This window comes from Lontra canadensis, unplaced genomic scaffold (assembly GCF_010015895.1).
Source record: "Lontra canadensis isolate GAN:19392208 unplaced genomic scaffold, GSC_riverotter_1.0 scaffold27, whole genome shotgun sequence".
NCBI lineage: Eukaryota > Metazoa > Chordata > Mammalia > Carnivora > Mustelidae > Lontra > Lontra canadensis.
Window position 1 is genome coordinate 6,790,055 of NW_022631021.1, and position 23,249 is coordinate 6,813,303.

The following is a 23,249-nucleotide window of genomic DNA, read 5'->3' on the forward strand; positions in this document are numbered from 1 at the left end:
TAAAAAATTAGGGCACTTGTTTTATTAACTGTTTCCTAAGAGAAGAAAATGCATAACTATAGTTAATGTGCTTATTTTATATTTGCTTAATGTAAATGTGGTACCAGTAATTACAAGAGAAAAATGTTAGTTTTTTTCTCCACTTATTACAGACTTCTTTCTTTGATTATCAGATTATTTATTAATTTTATGTTCTCTTTTTTTCTACTTTGCATTTACTTATCTCTATTTTGTTCTATCTTTAGTTACTTTAGAGCTGAGATAATATATCAGTTTTTGCCCCCCAATACTTTAATGCTTTTTTTCTTGGTATCTTAAAGCATTTCTTCCCTTTCTTTCTCTTTGTTTTTTTAGGTGGGAGGCTGGGGGACTAGTGAAATTCATGAGTTTTCATTTGAAGGGCATCTTTGTTAATGCTTAAAAGTAGAACTGAATAGACTTTTAAAAAACTTTTTCCTAATAATTTGTAGAAAGTATTTTCTCCAGAGAGTTACTGATAAAATTTCTTGAGGTTTTTAGTGAAAGAAAGACAGATACAAATGTTTAAGAATTAGTTCTTCAGACTTCATACCACAATTTTAAGTTTAGCCATAGTAGAGTAAAACTATGCCATAATAGCTAAAGCTATAGCTAACCTATCCTATCCTTCCTTAGTACTTAGGAGAAATGTACAAGTTGATAACTGTTTTCTATAATGAATTACATTTTATCTTAATTTTTATTATGTGCATTTCTTACTCCTAAATGAATATATGTATTCATTTTATCCATTTTCACCTCCCGTATTTTGAAGTCTTTAAATGATTGTAGGTTTGTTTATAAGATATAATTATTTGGAAACTGCAGATGTCAGTGATTGTGAATGGAGGGTGCTCAAGCTTTACTATAACCAGGTAGTAAACAATACTTTCCTATTTTGTCTTAGTTCCCTTCCTTGCTTTCTCTTCCTCATTATGGCAGGGATATATTGTAATAATGCATGAGTTGTTTGCCATTTTTTTTTTCTCTACACATGGCACTGTGAATAATTTTAGCCAGATAATTTGTTTCTGGTTCTTTTACAAAACAATTAACTTTTCAGATTAAAAAACAAAATAAAAAAAAAAAAACCCTTCAATAATAGCTGTAAGTGTTTTGTTACAGTGTCTTATATAGTTGACCAATAACTTTGGATAATGATATAACACAAAATGTACCAGTCACAATAAAAATTAAAAATTGACATTATCATGAATAAGTATTTTTTATTTTATACAATGTGTAAACATTTTTTAAAAAAATTAGTAGTTAAGATATGGCATTGAAACCTTTTGTGTTTTGACAACTAAAATGTTCATATCTAAATCCCTTCCTCCAATGATTAATCTCTCTTCATGGCCTATTTGTGTTGGATGTCTGGGTTTAATTCTCCAGTATTGCCTCATTTGTACTCTCAAACTGTGTCTTAGAACTTTGTATTCTTCACTGCAGCTTAAATACATTTATTTGCTTAATATCTAATAAGCATGTAGAATGTACCTGACACCCGTGGGTGTGGGAGATTAATAAATGAGGCTGCTGTTTTCATGGAGCTTACATTCTGTGAGATCAGGCCAACAGTAAACAAAACAAGCTGACTTCAGAGCAATACGTTTTATGAGGAAATATAACAGATTGCTATGGAAGTCTAAGTTGTGGGTAATTCAGATAGGGGCACGGGAAGGCCAAATTGCTGAAACAGGTTACTCGAGATCAGACCTGAATGAGGAAGAACCAGTCAGGTGAAGGTCCAGAGGTGAAAGGGAGAGGGAACAGCAAATACAGAAGCTTTTAGACAGAGGTGAGTTTGGCCTATTTGGCTGAAGTGTAGCGTTGGAGGTTGCACTTTGGTACCAGCTAAGATCAAGAGGAAGACAGGAGCCAAATTGTTTACGATGTTTAAGTCATGTTAAAAGAGCTGTATTTTGGACAAAGTACCTTCAGAGTCCTATCCTAAATATTCAAGTGGAGGTGTCAAGTAGGGAGTTGGAAGTGGTGTTGAGAGGTGTAGTGAGAGGGGTAGAGAAGTGACTGCTGGTTTTGGTCAGTGGTGATCAAAGAACAAGAAAATAATTTCAGTGGAGCATTAGGGTTGGAGTGGGTTAACTGTGGACAGAATGATAGGGAATGCTGAAAACTTTTCAAGAACTTCTGTTTTCTAAGGGAGTAAGAAGTGGGGTCAAGGGGGGTATTTTTATTCGAGGTGGTTGTGTGTATATCCCTGTGTTTAGTGGAAATTGCGAGGGTTTGTTTACTTAAGGATTCAGTGGAGTAGGAGAAATTTTTAGAGGGAAGAGAAGATACTATTGCAGGTACAGTGTTTTTGAGAAAGCAAAAGGGTGGAGGTCTTAATGTGAAAGGAGTGACTATAAATAGGAGTATAGGTACTTGGCAGAAGGAAGGACTGACATTTGAATACAGATGGAAGTAGGTTTTAGATTTGGTAGTAAGTTGAGTTAGTTACTGTCTTTTGGCTCCAGATTGTTTTAGGGACCTCAAAGTCACTGTTTCTTAGGCGTTGACGTTTTGTGCTGGTTCATCTTTGTTGTGGATTTTGTCCTGGGCATCATAGACAGCAGATCTTTGCCTCTACCCACAAGATGCCGCTAGTACACCAACACTCTCCCAACCTCCTGGGGCTCCATTGCCAAATCCCTCTGGGGGACGAAGTCACCCCTGAGTGAAAGCCACTGGTCTAAGGTGAGAATATCAGGTGAAATTGAGGAGAGTTGAATACTTTTGGGTTGGGCTGAGCATTTCTAAAAGTCATCTTGAAGAATAGGGAAGGAAATTTTATGTACATGACCCACTGCATCTGTGTTCTGTGGAATTTATTTTCTTTCCCTTTCATCTGAAATATTCTTTAATATTCTCTAGTATTCTTTTTCTTTCAACCCTTTGGGTCTTAAATCACTCTGTAGTTTCTTTTGGTCTCTACTTTGGGAGGCCGTGGTCTAGAAAATGTATCAAGGGTGTAGTGGTTCTCAAAATGTAAAAGGAGGAAGGTTTCATAAACTAAGCTCTTTTGACATTATGTACCTTGGAGGCAAGACAGGGTAGAAAAGCCAAATGCACTAATAGTACTTGAATGATGTTGTATATTTTACGCATATTTTTAGGCTTAAAATAGTAATGTTAATATTTTCTTATTACTGTAATATTTGGTTTAACAAAAAAGAACCTTGCAGGGTAAAAGGTTCTAAGTGTCAGTGAATCTTTGGCTTTAAATAACCTACATTCTTTCTTCTTTTAACTTTTTTCTGAGGTTGGGGTCTTACTTAATTTTAAAGTTTAACTTGAAGTAGTTCTCAGTGGGTACATTAATACCTTATGGGACTATTTTGGAAATTGGAAGGTAGCTTGTGCAGGAATAGGTGAATTATTCTGTTTCAAAAAATCGTTAAGATTCAAAATTTTTTTATTTTATTTTATTTTTTTTTGGACAGAGAGCCAGTGAGCACAAGTAGGGAGAGCAGCAGGCAGAGGGAGGGGGAGAAGCAGGCTCCCCCCTGAGCTGTCAGCCTGATGTGGGGCTCGATCCCAGCACCCCAGGATCATGACGTGAGTCGAAGGCAGACACTTAACGACGGAGCCACCCAGGCGCCTCTCAAAAATATTTTTAAAATTCTGTTTTGTGCATGTATAGTAACTAAAGAAACTGTTAGGAACTGAAGTTTTGATTATGTACATATCTCTTTGGATACTTGAATCATTGATGAAAAATTTCCAATTATTGCACAGAAACATCTCTAGTGCTTTCCATGTGGTAAAAACACTTTTCCTTTTTTTTTTTTTTTTGGTATATGTATGGATATGTGTATGAATGTTTTATTTTTTAGGCAAAAATTGCATGTGTTGAAACTCTTAGTTGTAGTTTATTCTGTGGCTCCCCCCTCCAAAGTACTTCATGGATATCTACATATACCAGTTTATACAGATTTCATTGTTTTTAATGTCTATACAGTTTCTCCTCAGACATTTAGATTGTTTCTAGTTATTACTGTTTCTTAATTTTTTTTTTAAAAAAAAACCACTGCATTGAATATTGCTGGGTTAGGAACAAAGGGAACAATAAACATTATTTGGTATAGGCTGGAATTTATGAGGATTAGGGTCAGCAAGTACACAGGTTCTTAAATTATTAATATTCTGTGATGTTCTGCAGTAAGGTGAGCTTCCCCAAAGTACAGGTGCTTCAGCAGAGGTACCTTTACCTTCTTTGGTTCTCCCTTCTTACAAGGAAAGGAGAATGGCCTTGCAGATAGGTAAACAGTATGGACTTGGGTGCCAGGTGGCATGAACTTAGATACAAGGGTACATGAGGTGCTTGGACATTCCAGATGCTGAGCACCTAGAGACTTTGGGCCCCTTTAGTCCTGTGAGTAATAGAGATGGGGTGAGCTCCTCCTACTGTATGGGAAGGGGAGACCCCATTTTGGTAGCTTGTCATGCAACCCAGTAAGATCTCTTAAGATCATTCATTAGATGGTACTATTTGTCTTTAAAACTTATCTGTATACTGCTATCTGTCCTGATTTGTGTGACTCTTTTTAGGATTTAGGATTTAGAATCTAGAATGTCTAGATCACAGACGATTTTTCTTGCTGTGTAGGTGATGACTTTCCCTCTACATTTGCCACTAATAACATGTTTTAAATTTTGCCACTTGGGTAAATTAAAGGTTACTATAATAATAGATTTTCATGTTTTATTAATAAAATCTAGTAATGGGGTAAATTCCTCATAGTTGGTCCTTTACAAAACATTTCCTAGCTCTTGCCTATATGTTCTACAGATGATTTTTGTAATTACCGTGTCAAAATACTCTGCCTCTTAGTATATTGGGATTTGGATTGACAGTATATATAGTTTTTATAGATTAATTTGGAGGGATTTGTTACTTATAGTCTTTTCATATAGGAACATGTGACTTCCCATTTATTTATTTTTTTAATATTCTATAATTTAGTTTTCTTTAAAGAGTTAACATAAAGTTTTTATTTAGCTTATTAAGTTTTTTTATAAAAAATCTTGATTGCTATTGGAAAAATACTATTTTTATTGTACTTTCTCTGTCAAGATTTTGCTTTTGTAGTGCTAAATTCGGATTGTACACATTTTTGTTCCTTTAGGAATTTGTCAGAAATTCATAGATGTTCCTTGCTTAGAGTTCTTTGTAGGTGAAAAAAAAAGAAAAAACCAGTTATTTTAGGAGATTGAAATGTTGATATCCTTCCTTAAGTGCCAGTGTAATGAGATGTTGATACCGTCTTGAGCTCTTAAAGTGTTTATAGGAAAGAGATGACCTGGATACTAATACTTAATAGCAGTAGTCACTTAGACTTTCCAGGTTTAATTTTTCATATGCGTAAAGTTTAGGACATTTGACAAAAAGACTTGCCATTATAACCTGAGTTCTGATTCATTAGTATACAGATATTTTTTCTATTTGATAAGATTAATTTAAATTATATTTTCTAAGTTAAATTACTAATTTAAAGAATACTTGTGTGGGATGAATGCAAAGAAGTTTAGATTGACTGTTCTTTTATGTATTTTTAAAAAATATGTTGTGCTCAAATATTTCCTTTCTAGAATACAAATTATATTTCACTCTCTGTATAGAAATTCATCATTATTTTCTGTTGCCCTTAGGACAAAGTCCAAAAATACTTGGCATGACCCATGAGTCCCCTTAAACCTGTGTCCTTCTCTGCCTTGTTCCACCAGCTTTTTCTTACCTAACAACTCTAATGAATCTATATTTAACTGCTTGCAGTTTTTTTCAAATTTTCCTTTGTGTTTCTTCTCTCTTTCATCCTTCCTACTGTTTTTTTTTCTCCTTTTCTCTGAGGACGACCTTTCTTCCTTCATTATTCATTTTAGAGTCATTTTGGGAAGCTGTCCCTGATCTTCAGACCAAGTTAGATGCCTCCTGCTTATGAGTTTCGATAGAACTATATTGTCATCTTATCCCAGCATTTACCTATTGAAATTTGTGTGCTTATTTATCTGTTTTCTCAATTATTGAAGGCACAGACTTGGTTGAGTTGATGATACACTTGTAAGTGACATTCAGTCATATTAAAACGTATGGATGTTTCATTAATATTTCTATTGTTTCCTTTTTATCCTAGGACTGGGCCAATGCTAATGTCAGCAGACAGATCGAGGACACTGTGTTATATGGTTACTACAGTAAGTATTTCAGTTTCATTTCCTATCTGGGCAGCTAACCAAGATGTAGAATTAAGCTGTGTATAAACATTTAATTTTGATATCACACTTGTGATTATTGTTTCAATGCCAGGAGTAAGAAATACAGCATTCATTCTTATAATCTGGAAACTTTGAACCTACTTTGCTTCATTTAGGCTCACTTGTAATGTCTTTTTGGAGTTTCAGTCAAGTTACTTTAAATCTCAAGTGTCTTCCTTTGTTAACAATACCAGTTTCCTACTTGCGCTCTTGATTTTAAAAATCTCAGTTTTCTAGACATTCTTTCCAAGTATTGACACAAGTAAAGGGTACCCCAGGGAGTTTGTAACATCAACTTTATTGTACTATACAGAGCCAGTTTAAGGGGTTCTGGTTGATTGGGCCTTCCCTCTCCTTTCCTTCCTGAATGTTCAATTATAAAAACTTTATAGTAAGCACCTAAGTGTTTCCCAGATTTTCTCTTTAAATGTGCATAAGACTTGTGTTTTTATAAAAGTGTGTAAGCGTGGGGCTTCTGGGTGGCTCAGTTGGTTAAGCATCAGACTTTTGATTTCAGTTCATGTCATGATTTCAGGGTGCTGGGATTCAGTCATGTCAAGTGTGCACTCAGCAAGGCATCTGCTTGGATTCTCTCTCTCCCTCTCTCTTTGCCCCCCTCCCCTGAGTGTATGTGCGTTCTCTCTCTCTCTCCTTAAAATAAAAATAAATCTTTAAAAAAGTGTGTAAGTGCTGGGGCGCCTGGATGACTCAGTCAGTTAAGTGTCTGCCTTTGGCTCAGGCTGTGATCTTAGGGTCCTGGGATCCAGGCCCGCATCTGGTTCCCTGCTCAGCGGGGAGCCTCCTTCTCCCTCTCTCTCGGTCTGCGCCCCCCCCCCCTTTGCTCTTTTACTCACTCTGTCTCTGAAATAATAAATAAAATCTTTAAAAAAATGTGTAAGTGAAGGGATGTCATTTTTTTCATCAACTAATCAAGATGTTTAATAGGATTTTAGTAGGACACTAAATTGGAAACTGAAAAATACCAGTTTATAGAAGCTTCTTTTGATGGGATAATTTTTTCAAGGGTTTCATTGAATTTTAATTTAGCTGCTTTGGCTCTACCTTTGCCTTTTCTCCTAATCTGAAATCTAAAGACCCATGAAATTCTATCCCTTTGATGTGTACTTTAGAAATATTTTTGGTATTTTAATGTAGAATTCATTATTTCTGATGAATACATTAAATTTATATTTAAAAATATTTATATATAAATATAAATTATTTAAATATAAATTTGACCTCTTATGTTAAAACCTTTGAAATGGTGCTATATTAAGCAAAATGTTGCCTTTCAGTATAAATTTTGGGAGGATATAAAACACTTCAAAAACAATTTGGGTGGGGGAGTAGAGCCTCTCTCCTTTGTGACAGTAAAGTGTATTTACAAGATAAAGCAGCTTTTATCTTGGTGCAGTCCAGGTCTCTGAGCCATATCTTATCACTGAACCTAGAGGCTATTGGATTAATCCCTTGTAACCAAGGTTACAAAGACTTCTAAACAGGAATGTTAATTCATGCAGCCCTTCCATTTATTTTATGGAGAGAATTAGGTCTACCAAAATGATTTTAGTGAGTGTTTTGCTCAATTCTCCTAAGGGTAGTATGTCCCAGGTATTTTAAATGCATAGGAAATAAGTTAATCATTACAAACAATAACTGGCTAAGGAATTTAGGGTTTGATTTTCTGCAGAACTTGAGTCATAGTTAGAAATGTAACTACCTTGGGATAGGATAGTTGAGATACTGATCTAGGGAAGGAACTTGTGTGAAAAGCCAAATAATGATAGAAGATTTCTTGATGACTAGATCCAAAGCAGGGTTTATTCAATAATATTAATGGTGGTTGTCTTAAAGTAGTTATGTCCACTTTGACTTAGATGGTGACCTACAGTGAGGAGTCTAAAAGGATTGTGTAGCTTCTGAAATAGTTCCTATCCTCAAGCCCAGCTGTTTCTCCAAAAATGCTAGATATTATCTAACTGCCTATTAGCTGTCTCCTCCTGGATCCTGAGAACAGCATGGACTCCAAATAATTCAAAGCACTATTTTTATACATCCCCTCTGTGAGATTCCATAGTTCATCTAATCTCTCCTAACATACCAACACATTTCATTGTCTAACCTTGCCAAGAACTGTACGAGACTTTCACATTCAACATTTTACTTAATTTTCAAGAATGTCATCTTTTGGGAAGTGTTTTCTACATTTTACAGATGGAGAAAATTGATATTTAGAGATATTAATGATCACCTTGTTAGTGAGTGGCATAACCTAAAGTGGATTTTATTTCCTAAACTGGAGCTTTGTGACATTAAGTAAGCTGCCTTTTAATAAGTGGTTCTGGGGATGTTTCCTATGAGAATGCTTAGCAGCACTGAACACCCAAGGCAGCTTCAAAAATCATCTGGGACCTTTTAAATAATAAGGAATGCTAGATTATATCCAGAGAGATTCTAATTTCTCTTAATGAATTCCCTATTCCATTAGTGTCACCACTGCTGTATCAGAAATGTGTTCAAGTATTGGAAAGATGTACGGCTTAAGGTGGTGGTTTCAAGTTTTCCAAAAATCCCAATTTTCTTTTGAAAGCTTGGGTTTTATCATTGGCAGCAAATACTGTCACTTTTTTTCTTTGAAGTGACAGGGTCGCTTTATTCATTTTTTTAAAAAGTCCATCTAATACTCAAGCCTGGATAATTATGGTTTGTCAGTTGTTCTTTCAAGTAAAAAAATGGTTTTCTTTGAAAGAAAGCGACTAGCTCATAAGTAAAATAGCACAGTGCTTCTCACAAGTACAATTTATGTGTGCTTCCCTTCTTGCAGAATATTAAAAAGATGTGTACTCTGAGGTAGACATCTAATGGAATTATTACTGCTTCAAAAGGGACTTTTCTGAATGAAAGTGCTCCTCACTGGTGAGTGCTTGGTGGTGGAAAATTTAGTAACTGCTAGTGGAAAGGCTAACAACATTTTGGTATTAATGTGAATATAATTTTCATGTTTTGGGTACCCTTAAATGATCCCTGTGAATCCTAGGGTCTAGAAACCACATTTTTGAGATCCTTCCATTATATTAATGGAACTTTGGGTGTTTTTTTTTTTTCCTGGACAGCTTGTGAAAGTCAGGTGAATTACTGCTTCTACCTACTGGTTCTCCACTAGCTCTTCATTTGTTATGAATAGTCCAGTTATCTGAAACTGACTGCTAGGAAAAACAGGTTCCTGGAGCTTGTTGAAGGATGAGAGAGTCAAGTTACTCAATTCTGCCCTTTTGTCCTATATTTGTAGGGACCCTGTTCTTAGAAGACCCCCCCCATCTGAGGATGTTGTATGCATCCCAGAAACATTTCAGTCCTTTTTTCCTTTTTGAATGTTTTGTTTCTTCATTTATGTCTTTAAACTTCTTTGATATTTTCCTTTAAAAGGCTGCTCTTGTCTGTCTGACTTTTTTGTTCTCAGTTCTGTTAATCCTATGTTTGAACCTATTCAAGATTTTACTTCTTATATATTGTGTTTAGCCTTTTATCTGAGTCCTATTTTTATGTTTCAATTTATTTTTACCTTCAAATTTTCACTTTCTGTGGTACTTTATTATAAGTGTTTATCCAGTATTTTCTCTAACCATTCTTGAAATTTTAGTTTTAACTCTTTCGCTGACCACTTTAATTTATTTTAAGTGAATTTTCATTTTAATAGTTTTTCTAACTTTTTATGTTGATTTTGCATGTATACAGAAGTTGTAGAAACGGAGAGAACTGAAACCATAAGACTTACGCAAGACTGTTGTGTTCAGGCTTTTGTAGTTGTCCTATGACTTTATCCTACAGACACTTTTTTCTATTGACACTGATTCTTGGGCTGTCATTTTTTGTGTAGATACCAGTTGAATTCATATGTATTGTTTTCTGTTTGGCTATAGTGCTCAGCATTATATTTGAGGCTGATCTGTATTGTTGCAGGTAACAGTACTTCATTGATTATAATTGCTGTAAATATTCCACTGTTTATCTGTTCTAAAATTGATGATTAGTTAGGTTGAGTTTTTGGTTCTTTCAAATACTGCTGCTTTGGGGATCTAGTATATGTATATATTTAAAAAAATTGTTTTCCATTGTGTGGGTGCTCTTTTTCAAATAATACCAGATTATTAGGTGTTTCATAAGTTCTTACTTTTTGCTTCAGTATTTCTGTAGTGAAAATAGGTTTATACATATTTGGGTGAAGTAAGTTATGGAACTAAGGAAGAATAAGATGGACCAAGAAACTTTCAGATTCCTATTTCTATGCTGTGCCTTTTAGAGCACCTAAGAGAATTTTTAGGGAGTTTTTCCTTACTCCTTATTGGTTAATTGCTGAAAAATTGTATCTGAAGTCTTTACTATGCATTTTGAACTTAGGGTTTACAACCTTCTGGTGTCTAATTTGAGAAGAGAACTGTGAGACCTTGAAGTCATTTAACTTCTCTATGTCTTCTCCACTTATGAAATAGTGATATGTAATATCTGCTTCATGGTATTAGGAGTGTGAGACATGTGATTAGTGCTGAATAGCTAATATCTGCTGATGTTTTAATTCAAATTAGCTAAAAGAGCAAAGAAAGTAAACCTCAGTGCAATGATATGAGAAAATTAATGTGAAAAAATTTGACCTAGCATCTTTTTGATTCTTATTGTTTTAGAAGCATCTCTAATATATTTAATTGCTTTTCTAGATAAGATAGACTGGGACTAATTTGGGGGACTTCTTCAGTTCTGTAAAGTTCTTTCCGATGAGATGTGGTTCTGTCTCTTGTTTTCCCTCCCCCTTTTTAAAAGACTATATTCTTTTTTTTTTTTTTTTTTAATATTTTATTTATTTGACAGAGATAGTGAGAGAGGGAACACAAGCAGGGGAAGTAGGACAGGGAGAAGCAGGCTTCCCACTGAGCAGAGAGCCTGATGCAGGGCTCGATCCCAGAACCCTGGGATCATGACCTGAGCTGAAGGCAGACACTTAATGACTGAGCCACCCAAGCACCATTGCTGGGGGAGTTTTCTAAATGGTTTCTGATCATATTTGCTCAAGAAGTTCACTAGATAATGATGCCATGAGACTCAGTGGCCTAGTTAGAGGAAACAGACAGCCAAAAAAATCCTTCAGGGAAATGACTGTTTTTCAGAGTCTGTAATCTAAGTTAAAGCCTGTAAACAATTTTGTTCTCCAAGTTGTATCTTGTCAGATCATGCCCCTTAATGTTTCAGTCAGTGAAGTACTATCAGCAGTGGTAGTAGTTACCTCTTGTGGTGTACCAAATTACCCCCAAATTTAGCAGCTTAAAACAAACATTATCTCAGAGTTTCTCTGGGTCAAGAATCCAGATGTAGCTGATCTGGGTCCTCAGCTTGGGTTTTCTCCTCATAAGTCTGCAGTTGTGTATGTTGGGACTACAGTCATCTTAAGGCTGCACTTGGGGAGAGTTGGCTCCCAAGTCCCTCATGTGGGTGTAGACTGGCTTCACGTCTTAGCTGCCTGTGGTCAGCAACATCGGCTCCTTGCCACAGGGACCTTTTCATAGGGCAGTTCACAACATGGCAGTTGAGGTCTCTGAGAGTAAGCAAGATTGAAGTCAGAGTCTTTTAGTAATTAATCTTAGGAATCACATTTTTTTCATCAGCAAGTCAGTGATCTAGCCCACACTCAAGGGAAAGGGGCTTGCATAAAGGTTTGGGGATCATCAGGAGCCATTTTAAAGGCTAACTATATAGCAGTCTTGTAAGTATTGACAGTTTTGATGTTTATTCAACATAAAATGATTTTATACTTGCAGTATATCTATTAAGCATGTCTCTTGTGTGCCTTTCCCTGATGCCATCTCTTCTCCAACGCCCTTAGAAGTAACCACTGTTTTAATTTAGTCTCCGTTAATCCCTTGCTTTGCCTTAGTTCTACCAGGCTGTATCTTTAGTTTTACATTTTTTTGAACTTTATATTGAATCTACTTGCTTGTTTTCATTCAGCCATGTTTCTGAGATTCTTATATGTTCTTGCATAAAGTGTAACTTATTTTTATTGTTTATGAATATAACACGTTAATCAGTCTGGACATTTGGATTTTTTGCTGTTAAAAATTGCATTGAACATGTTTGTACACGTTTCCTGTTGCATATATGCAAAATATGTACATAGAGTTGATGGACAGAGTTATGTGCATCTTCAATATTCTAAGTAATGAGAAATTATTTATCTAAGTGGTTATACCACTTTAACTCCCATTGAAAGGATATAAACCTTCCATTTGCTCTGTATCCTAAACTTAGTGTTTTTGTTTTTGTTTTTATTTTTGTTTCTGCTATTGTGTTCTGGTAGAACTTTATTTATTTATTTATTTATAATTATATATTTATTAATTAAATTAATTTTAATTTAATTAAATTAATTAATTAATATTAAATTAATATTAATTAAATTAAATATTTATTTATTTATTTATTTACAAGAGCAAGTGGTGGGCCAGATTTGGCCTGCAGGCTATAGTTTTCTGGCACCTGGACCAATCTATCATAGTTATATAGCTTTTTTGGTTTTTAAATCTCTTGCTGGATTTGATTTGCTGTTATCTTATTTGGGATTCTTTTAAAAATTGACTCAGAGGTGAGACTGGTATGTAATTTTCCTTTATCTTACTATTTTTATCAGGTTTGTTTATGAAGGCCCTGCTAGTTTCATAAAATGAACTGAGAAGTATTTTTTATATTATTTTATTATTTTAGAGAATGCTGTGGACCAGTGAGCATTACATGCATCTCTTTGTCCCATAGTTTGTACCCATGTCTGATAACTGAGGGATAGAACTGAGCATGGAGTTTATACAGTCAGTCCTAATGAACTAGCCACAAAACTTGTTTCTTGTAGCTGAGTTCTGCTGATTAGAATTTTCAATAGCCATATGAAAGTACTTCCAACAAAGATGAAACAATAGTTTTGTTGAATTAGAGGTATTATTTCCATCTGACCATTTGGTTGCCTTATTCTATTGAATGAACAGGCAATAATAGTTAAGTATGTGGGCTGGAGTGATTGATGCTGGTTATTAAGGGAAATAGAGTTGCTACTACTACACTGTGAAGGCAAGAACTGTATCTTGAACCCGGGAGATTCTGGGGCACCTCATGATGCTATCATGTTCAATGGTAAAACTTAATTGAGATCTGTTAGACTCATGGCTCACAAGCAGGACCACAAAGGACTCAGGATAGTTCAGGAATGAAATGTTCGGGTTTCCCCATTTCGCATATCAGATTCTGTTTTAGGAATTACACCTGGCGGCTAACGTTAACAGACCGGAAATACATGGCTTAAACCGTATAGTGGTTTTTCAGTCTCACTTAAAATAAGTCTAGAATTGGGCTATCCAGGGCTCGGATGATAGCATTATGGCTCCATGAGGATCTTAAACTTGTGTTTTGTTTTCCTCTGTGCTCCATCCTTAGTACCTGATTTCCATCTTAAGGTCACCAGAGTCCAAATGGTGGCTAGAGTTTAAGCTATCATATATCCATTTCAGACAGGAAGCAGGAGAAAAGGGGAAAGACAAAAAGGGGAATGCCAGCTGAAATGAAAATGGGTATTTGGATATGCAGCTAGCAGTCTTGACCCCAAATATCTTCAGCTGGGTAAATGGTATAATTTTAGAAGGCTTTTAGAATTCCCAGAATATCTTTATACTTTGACCCTCTTAAAAAAAAAAAAAAAAGCTTTGTTATGATTAATTTTACTATCATAGTATTGACTACATTATTCTCTGTCTTGGTGTTTTCATCAGTAGTTGGGAGGAATAAAGAATATCTGAAAATCCCAAAGCCTAATTTATTAAAGTTAATTTTCATGTGTGTTATAATTTAATGATATGAAGTTTGTAAAAAGTAGATTGTTTTGTGTATATGAAAAGATCGTAACAGTTATTATATATTCTTTGCCACTGTTTTTGTCTATGTCCTTTTAAGAGTTGATGACTGTTCACTTGTTTTTGCTAGTTCTTGCTAAGTTGTTTTTAAAAAAAGAACTTGTTTTATGATTTTAATTTTTGCCAATTTTTGTGGACATGAGGTTTTAAAACTTGTTCTTAATACGTTTTCTTTGATGTTAGTGGGACTATTAAACTAAATAGTCTGTTTATCTTTCACTTGCTAGTAGCAATCTTTTAACAAAAACATTTACAAGTAAAAGCATACTTTATAAAGATGTCAGGATATGAAGAATGTCGCCACTGTTGGAGTTAAGAATAATTTTCCTTTGAAAATAGTTATCAGTTTGAAGTAGAGCTGTAAAAGAAGCAATTTCTCGGTTTCATGATAGTGGCAGCAGCACCTTTTTTTAAATTTACAGGTATATAAACCCAACTGGACATTAGAACTGATCCAAAGCCAACAAAAATGTTACTTAATTTATGTTTCTTATAGATTAATATTTATGGGCTAAAGGAAGAAATCTTTGTTTATTTATTTATTTAAGATTTTATCTATTTATTTGAAAGAGAAAGAGAGCACAAGCAGGGGGAGCATTAGGCTGACAGAGAGAGAGAGAGAGAGAGGCAGAAGCAGGTTCCCTGCTGAGCAAGGAGCCTGATGCAGGACAAAGAAGAGATCTTTATGAAAAAAGAATAGTCAGATTACCAGAAGATAGTTTATTTAGAGTATGGTGTTAGCAAAACAAAGATTTGGAGCAGTTGTTCTACACCTGTTTTGTCACAGACTGCTGGGGGGCGGATATTATGGAGACTTTTCAGAATTGTGTTTTTCCCCATCTCCTTCCTCCAGGTTCTGGTTGATTGCTAGAAACGGCCTTTTTCTGGTTATTCCTACCAGCAACATAATGAGAGTTTTCATTGCCATACATCTTCATGTCTTTTTACAGTCAGTAGCTGCCCCAACCACTTTTTAACTTGTGTTGTAACAAATTAGTTTTGCCAGATCTAGAACTTCCTTAAGTTCAGTCATAGGAAATGTACTCCTGTGAGTGGGCATATTTTATTTAGTATAGGGTCTGTGCGATTCATCCTCTTCTCATGTATCCATAGTTTATTTTTTGTTGCTGTGTACTAGGCATTTGTATAAATATAATACCATTTAGTTTGCTTATCTTTTCACCTGTTGATGGATGTTTGAATCATTTTCAGTTTCTGACTATTGTGAATAATGTTGCTAAGAACATTTTTTTCAAGAAAGAGTTAATGCAGGGGAGTGCCTGCGTGGTTTAGTCGGTTAAGCATCCCACTCCTTTTTTAAAAGATTTTATTTACTTATTTGAGAGAAGAGAGCGAAAGAGAGCACAAGTGGGGGACCAGCAGAGGTAAAGGGAGAAGCAGAGTCCCTGCTAAACAGCAAGCCTGATGCTCATGGCTAGGACCCTGAGATCATGACTTGAGCTGAGGCAGATGCTTAATGTACTGAGCCACCCATGTGCCACATGCATCCGACTCTTGATCTCAGCTCAGGTCTTGATCTCAGGAGGGTTGTGAGTTCAAGTCCTGTGTTGGGCTTTACACTGGGCATGGAGCCTACAAACAAACAAACAAACGAAAGGGTTAATGCGGGATACCTGAGCATGTTCACTTATCACATACTTTCAGGTTGTGTGGTTGACCCTTGACTAACTCTTGTGAACCTAGCCCTGGGATGTGACCTGTATTACTAATTGATAAGGTGGTTTTGTATAGCTGAGTATGGAACTATGTATTATCAGCTTGTTTGATTGTTTGTGCAAAACATGATTTTTGGCTTTCCTGCTTTGGGCCTGTAGTTCTGGTATCATACATAGCTGGTCACTCAGGCAAACGTGCATATTTTGTAAGTCCCCAGTAAAATGCCTGGACTCTGTAACTCAGGCAGGCTTCTCTGGGCAGATACCCTTTGCATATGTTGTGGCTCTTCATTGTCAGAGGAGTAGAATTGTTGGATCATGTGGTAGTTTTATGTTTAACTTGGTAAGAAGCTACTGAACAGTTTTCTATTGTGGTGTGCCACTTTACACTGCCTCTAGCAAAGTATGCGAAAACAGTTGTTCTACATTCTTGGCCACACTTGGTATTGCCAGTTTAATTTTAGCCATTCTTTGGGGTATGTGTATCTCATTGTGGGCTTAGTTTACATCTTCATGGCTGATGATAAGGAGCACCTTTTAAAATGTGGTTTTTAGCCATTTTGTATCTTTGGCCAATATCTTCTATGGTGAAGTATCTATCTTTTGTTCACTTTAAAAATGGATTATTTGTATTTTTTGAGTTATAGGAATTAATTTTATACTTTGTTTTTCTAATTGACTGTGATAACTATGCAGCTTACAAGATCTTTGAACATACAAGTTACCGAATACCAGGAATGTTAATAGCCATAGGCTCTCAGGCCTGCTGAAGGCTTAGGTCATCAAGTAGTAGACATAAGCAACATGCTGAGGGTGAAGCCAAACATTATTGTATCAGAATTTCTGGGATATGATGATCAGCTCATTAAACTCTGTTCTGCTAATTTAGGATTTCTCCTATTGTATACAAATTATTTGATCTTTTTAATCGTAATATTAGAATGGTAATTAGAGTGATTTATAGTCCTGACCCTTTTAATTTTAATTTTTTAAAACTTTTAGAATATTTATTTTGGTTACAATTTTTTTTTTAAAGATGTCATTTATTTATTTGACAGGGAGGTAGAGAGCACAAGTAGGCAGAATGGGAGGCAGAGACAGAGGGAAAAGCAGGCTCTCCACTGAGCAGGGAGCCCGATGTGGGGCATGATCCCGGATCCTAGGATCATGAACTGAAGGCAGAGGCTTAATGACTGAGTCACCTAGGCGCCCTGGTTACATTTTTGCATATATGCTTATTTCCATTGGCTGTTAGACTTATGATAGAAATATTAATACTAACTATTGCTGGTCCTTGAACAACATAAATTTGAACTATGTTGGGCCCATTTAATGTGGATTTTTTTCTAATAAATTCAATATAATACTGTAAATGTATTTTCTCTTATGATTTTCTTAATAACATTTTCTTTTCTCATGGTGACTTTATTGTAAGAATATGGTATATGATACATGTAACCTACAAAATATGTGCTAATTGACTTTTTTTATGTTATCAGTAAGGCTTCCAGTCAACAGTAGGCTGTTGGTTAAGGTTTAGGGGAATCAAAAGTTGTTTGTAGATTATTACATCTGCAGGGACTTGGTGCCTCAGCCAACTTAAGCGGTTAACTGTACTTTCTGTTTTGTAGTAGAAACACCGGTATTCATTACCTTTAAAGATTTACTGTCATTATTAGTTTCTTATGGTATTAAAAGACTGCATACATTTCACTAAATATGTGAAGTGCCAGAATTCAGTTTGCTGACAGTTATTTTATGATTGGTCAATAAAAATTAACCTTTTACCTTTCTGTTAGTTATTTGGACTTTGCTGAGTTGTAGTAGCTATGCTGAATTTAATGGAGTCTCTTTCATAAGTGGCCTCCAGATAAATGAGATAGTACTATCAAGTATTAAGATCGTGTTTAAAAATTCTATAAATTATACAATCATTCCTTTCAAGAGAATAATTTGTGTAAAACATGATTTTTTTAAAAAATTTTAATTTTTTTTTTCAGTGATCCAAAATTCATTGTTTATGCAGCATATAGACCACATGCAATACATGCCCTACTTAATACCCACCACCGGGCTTACCCAAACCTCCCACCCTTCTCCCCTCCAAAACCCTCAGTTTGTTTCTCAGAATCCACAGTCTCTCATGGTTTGTATCCCCTTCTGATTTCCCCCAACTCACTTTTCTTCTCCATCTCCCAGTGTCCTCCGTGTTATTACTTATGCTCCACAAGTAAGTGAAACCATATGATAATTGGCTCTTTCTGCTTGACTTATTTCACTCAGCAAAACATGAATTTTGATCAACACTTGCTTCCTGCTTTGGGCCTGTAGTTCTGGTATCTTTATATTTAGTTATATATATTTAGTTATATATATATAAATATCTTTATATATGTTATATATTTACATATCTTATATATAGTTGTAGATTACTAACAAATATTTTTTACAAAGGAGTGTTAATAACTATTATCCTGTGATTTTTTTAAATATATATTGTCACTCTTTCCATGAACTTATGCACATGCAAATAAATGTAAATTCACAGATTTTATTTTATTATTATTATTAATTTATTTTTTAAAGATTTTATTTACTTAGGGAGAGCACAAGCACGGGGAGGAGCAGACAGAGAGGGGAAGCTGACTCCACGCTGAGCAGGGAGCCCCGTGTGGGGCTTGATCCCAAGACCTTGAGGTAATGACCTGAGCTGAAGTGAGACACTTAACCGACTGAGCCACCCAGGTCCTCCCTTATTTTTTCATTATTTTTTTTTTAAATTTATTAATTTTTCTTTTGAGAGAGAGGGAGAGAGCATGTGCATTGGGTAGGGGATGAGAGGGGCAGAGAGAGAGTCAGAGAGACAATCTGAACCTCAGGTTATGACCTGAGTGGAAATTAAGAGTTGGTCGCTTAGCTGACTGAGCCATCTAGACACTCCTTCACAGAAGATTTTAAAAGTACTTTTTTTTAGGTTGTGAAGCCTTGAACAGTTGTTTATGCTGTTCTTTTTTTAATTGTTAAATATACTTTTGTTGTTCAAATTTTAAATAGTACATTGAATTAAAAAATATTTTGACTACTGGGTCAAAGTATCTAATATTATTTTAAAGCATGTAAATAGTAATTCGTATCAGTTAACTTTGAATCTGATTTTGCTGTTTTAGCATTCTTACCTTTTCTTTGTCTTGATTTGTATACAGTTTTATAACACTACATATTTTAAACTTAGGGAAAATTATTTGTACCAAAAGGATAGTATTGATTGTAGCTGTTTCTTTAATTTGAGTGACTGGAAAATGTTGTGTCTACTTTATTTGATTTTAAGTTGGAAGGAATATAAAAGTTAATGCTCATTTATTATGTTTTTTAAAGGTTTTATTTATTTGTTTATTTTAGAGTGAGAGTCATAGTGAGCGAGATACCAGGAATTATGAGTAGGGGGAGGAGCAGCAGAAGAGGGATGACAAGCAGACTCCATCCTGGGTGTGGAGTCCCTTGTGGGGCTCAACCCCACAACCCCAAGATCATGACCTGAGCTGAAAGAAGTCCAGTCGGTCACTTAACTAACTGAGCCAGCCAGTTCCCCCAAAAGTTAATGTTCATTTAAATGAGTTGGTTATAGGAAGTTCTTGTGCTGTGGTGAGTACCTAGTAAGAGCTCAGGTATTAGCTGCTATACTTGTTATAGGCATAAGTATTATCATTATTGTTGAAAATTGCCTCATGGTTAACTTGAATTATGATCTACCTAATAGTGCTGTTGATTTGTTGGGATTGAGATCAGAAAGGCTGATTGGGATATTACATATAAACATAGAGTTATGTGGGCTGCTGGGTGGCTCGGTCAGTTAAGCATCTGACTTTGGCTTAGGTCATGATCCCAGGGTCCTGGGATCAAGTCCTGCATCAGGCTCCCTACTCAGTGGGGAGTCTGATTTTCCCTCTCCCTCTGCCTGCTACTCTGCCTACTTGTGCTGTCTCTCTGTCAAATAAATAAATAAAATCTTAAAAAAAAAAGACACACAAAAGTTATGTGTATAGGGATCAGATGGGGGAGTGAATTTGGTATGTAAATGTGAATTTGGTAAGTTAGTTTGTATGTTAATATGCACAATGTAAGTATATATATAATAATTACTAAGTTTTTATGTATTCAGTAGAACTCAGCTTATTATTTCTTTCCACAGCCTTATATTCTGTTATATTATTCTGTGTGTTTTTCTGGATCCCTTTTGTCTACTTCTACTATGAAGAAAAGGATGATGATGATACTAGTAAATGTACTGTAAGTATATTTATTTTAGGGGGAGGAGGAAAGATGATTTCCTTTCTCCAGGAATGACATGACTGAATTTATTCTAGAGCAGCACTGTCTAATAGAAATACAATGTAAGCCGGATATGAAATTTTAAATTTTCTAGTAGTGACATTAAAATAAGTAAAAAGGAGCAGTTGAAATTATTTTTAACCATACGTTGTATTTAATGTTATAGGTTCCAAGTAGTATCAGTTCAAATACAGTCAAAACACGTTATTAATGAGATGCTAAATTTCTTTTTTCACACTAAGCCTTTGAAATTTAAAATGTATTTTACACTGCAGCACATCTCTGTTTGAACTAGCCATATTTCAAGAGCTCAGTAGCCACACGTGACTTGTGACTATTGTTTAGACAGCAATTCTAGAGCAGGGATTGGCAGACATTGTCTCTAAAAGTCCAGGTAGTAAACATTTTAGGCTTTGTGGGCATATAGTTTCTGTCTCAGCTACTCACCTCTGCTGTTGTACTGCGAAAGTAGCCAGAGCCAATACTTGATGAGCTTGATGTGATCCAGTAAAATAGGAGGTGAGCTACCTGTGGCCCATGGGACAGTCTGCTGACCCCTGTTCTAGGGCATAAAGGAGGAATATTTGGAGACTATTTTTACTAATCCAGGATAACACTGATATAAGAATCTCATAAATATAACATATGTACATGTCCAAAATTTCAGACCAACATCACTTAAGTATTGGTATACAAATTTTAACTGAAATAGTAGAAAATTGAATTCAGAGATACCTTAAAAATATATAACTATAGTATAACTGAGTTGGGCCTGTCTCTAGACTGCATGGGTAGTTTAGAATCAGCACATCTGTTAATATATAGTCATTTAATAGGTCAAAAAGAAATTGTATGTTGAAAGGTATTTGCTAAAATTGAGCATTTTTTCTGATTTAAGGGGGAAAACACAGCATAAAAGGAATGTTTTTATTGAGTTACAGGAATTTGCTTTATACTTTTTTATGTTTTGTATTTAAGTACAAAAAAAATTATGTATAGCTTTCACTTAAAAGCCAGCATTATTCTTAATCATGTTTATTAAACCCTTAAAGTATTTGCATTAGATCAGGAGCAAGTACATAACATTATTTTAAGTGATTCCAAGTGGTAATCAGTACAGTTGTTATAGAAAAAAATACAGTATTTAAGTATTTATAAAGAAAGTCAAAATTAATTATTTGCAGATACTTATGTAACTCTGGATTTGTAAACCCAGCATATGTAAGGTAAAGTGGGTGGTTAGGATTTTCATGTTAAAAATGGAATGAGATACATGTTTTCTCTTTTCACCTTTTCTGAAGTTCATCCTCCCCAACCCTTTTGTTTGATCTTAAGTTCCTCCTCAACCTTTATTTTAGGTTTTTTTCCCTAAAAATTGTCTTAACTACTTTGTGAAGAATTTGTCATATGAAGCTTGAATTTAAATTTTAAATGGTGACTTTTAGAGACTTCATTAATCTGAGAGACAATGTTTTGTTTTTTTTGTTTTTGTTTTTTACTGATTTAACCTTTTTTCTTGAGGTTAACTTTTCTTTCCATATTTAAAATATCCAGCTTTGTGTTTTCCTTTGTCTTTGGACAAAGATAATGATAAATGTTTTATATTTTTATATATATGTTCTCTATATATTTTTATTTTATATAAACATAATATACATTATATATAAAATAAGTACATATATATTCAAGAACGTGATTATGTCCATACATATATATGTTCACATGTATGCATATTGAATATTGTAATTATTATAACCAATTTAAATGAGTTGGGGGAGGGGTATTATAGATTCTGATTGCATACTGTTTGGGGGAATATATTAGTAAGTATTCTGATAATTTTACTAATGATTATGAAGAATTGATTATGCTTTTGAGTACTGATTTCCACGAGGTCTAATCATTGAAAAGACTTTAAGGTCTAGTGTGGTTTGCAAACGTAACTTATGATGTGGCATTACATTGTTTTTCCTTAAATTTTAAGATTATTTTTCAACAGGGAAATTTTACACAGTTGACTATAAATGTACATTTGGTGTGAAAGTACTTTTACACCATAGTAAAATAGTTTATATTTTATTTTTTTAAGAATATTTTATATTTTAAAGGTCTTAGTAAATGGTATACTTTTTTCCCTTGACTTCTAGCAAATTAAAACTGCATTCAAGTATACTTTGGGATTTGCTGTAATTTGTGCACTTCTTCTTTTAGTTGGGTAAGTCTTGATTTTTTCCCCCCTGACAATGGAAATAAAATAATAATAATAAAGCTCATTCAGAAAAATCTAGAAAAAAATGTAAGAAAAAGAATAAACCACCTTTTATATTGCTACCAAGCAATAACCACAGTTAACCTTTTTTATATACGTTTTTCTACCTGGACATTTTTTATGTGCTCAGATACATGCAGAGTGCCCTTCTCTCCCATACGCATACCCTTCATGTTATAATTTTACAGAAATGTGATTTTATTTTATGAATTCTTGATAATCTACTTGTTGACATACTAAGGGCATCTTTTTATAATAGTAAATGTAGATTCATCAATTTTGACTATACTGCATTTTCCTTTTAGGATACAATAATTTATTTAATCTAATGATTACTTGGGCATTTATGATGTTGGAAATTGTTCTGTTTTTATAAACAGCTCTTTGATGAAACATTTCTGTGCATCTTTTCAGATTTGGTGCATCAGTCTTTAAATTTTTGAATTAATCTTTGTCAGTAAGTTCCTTTCTTAAATCTTCTTCCTTAAGGTTTTCTACTAATATTAATAACGTTTTGCATATTTTATTTATACATTTAAAATTTTCTCTTTGGAAAACATTTGTCCTTGTTAATGGAATACATTTATCCTTGTTAAAATAAAATAGGTTTTGATTCTTTTGTTTTTTTATGTTAGGAAATATGTGTGGTGCTAATAAGCTTTTAGAAGGTCGTTTTTATAATTTGGTTTCAGAAATTTTAGTAAATAAAAAAATGTCATTTATTGAATACAATTTGTGGTGGAATAAAATTGGTCA

At 34.4% G+C, this 23,249-nt stretch overlaps 1 protein-coding gene across 1 annotated transcript in view; it reads left to right on the plus strand.

The window, feature by feature from the left end:
• The window catches only part of LMBRD1 (LMBR1 domain containing 1), a 134,551-nt gene that overhangs the window by 11,714 nt on the left and 99,588 nt on the right, over nt 1-23,249 (plus strand). Inside the window, exons 3-5 of the mRNA XM_032864443.1 lie at nt 6,156-6,216; nt 20,085-20,182; nt 22,372-22,439. Coding sequence (XP_032720334.1) covers nt 6,156-6,216; nt 20,085-20,182; nt 22,372-22,439 — 227 coding nt within the window. The remainder of the gene's footprint in view (nt 1-6,155; nt 6,217-20,084; nt 20,183-22,371; nt 22,440-23,249) is intronic.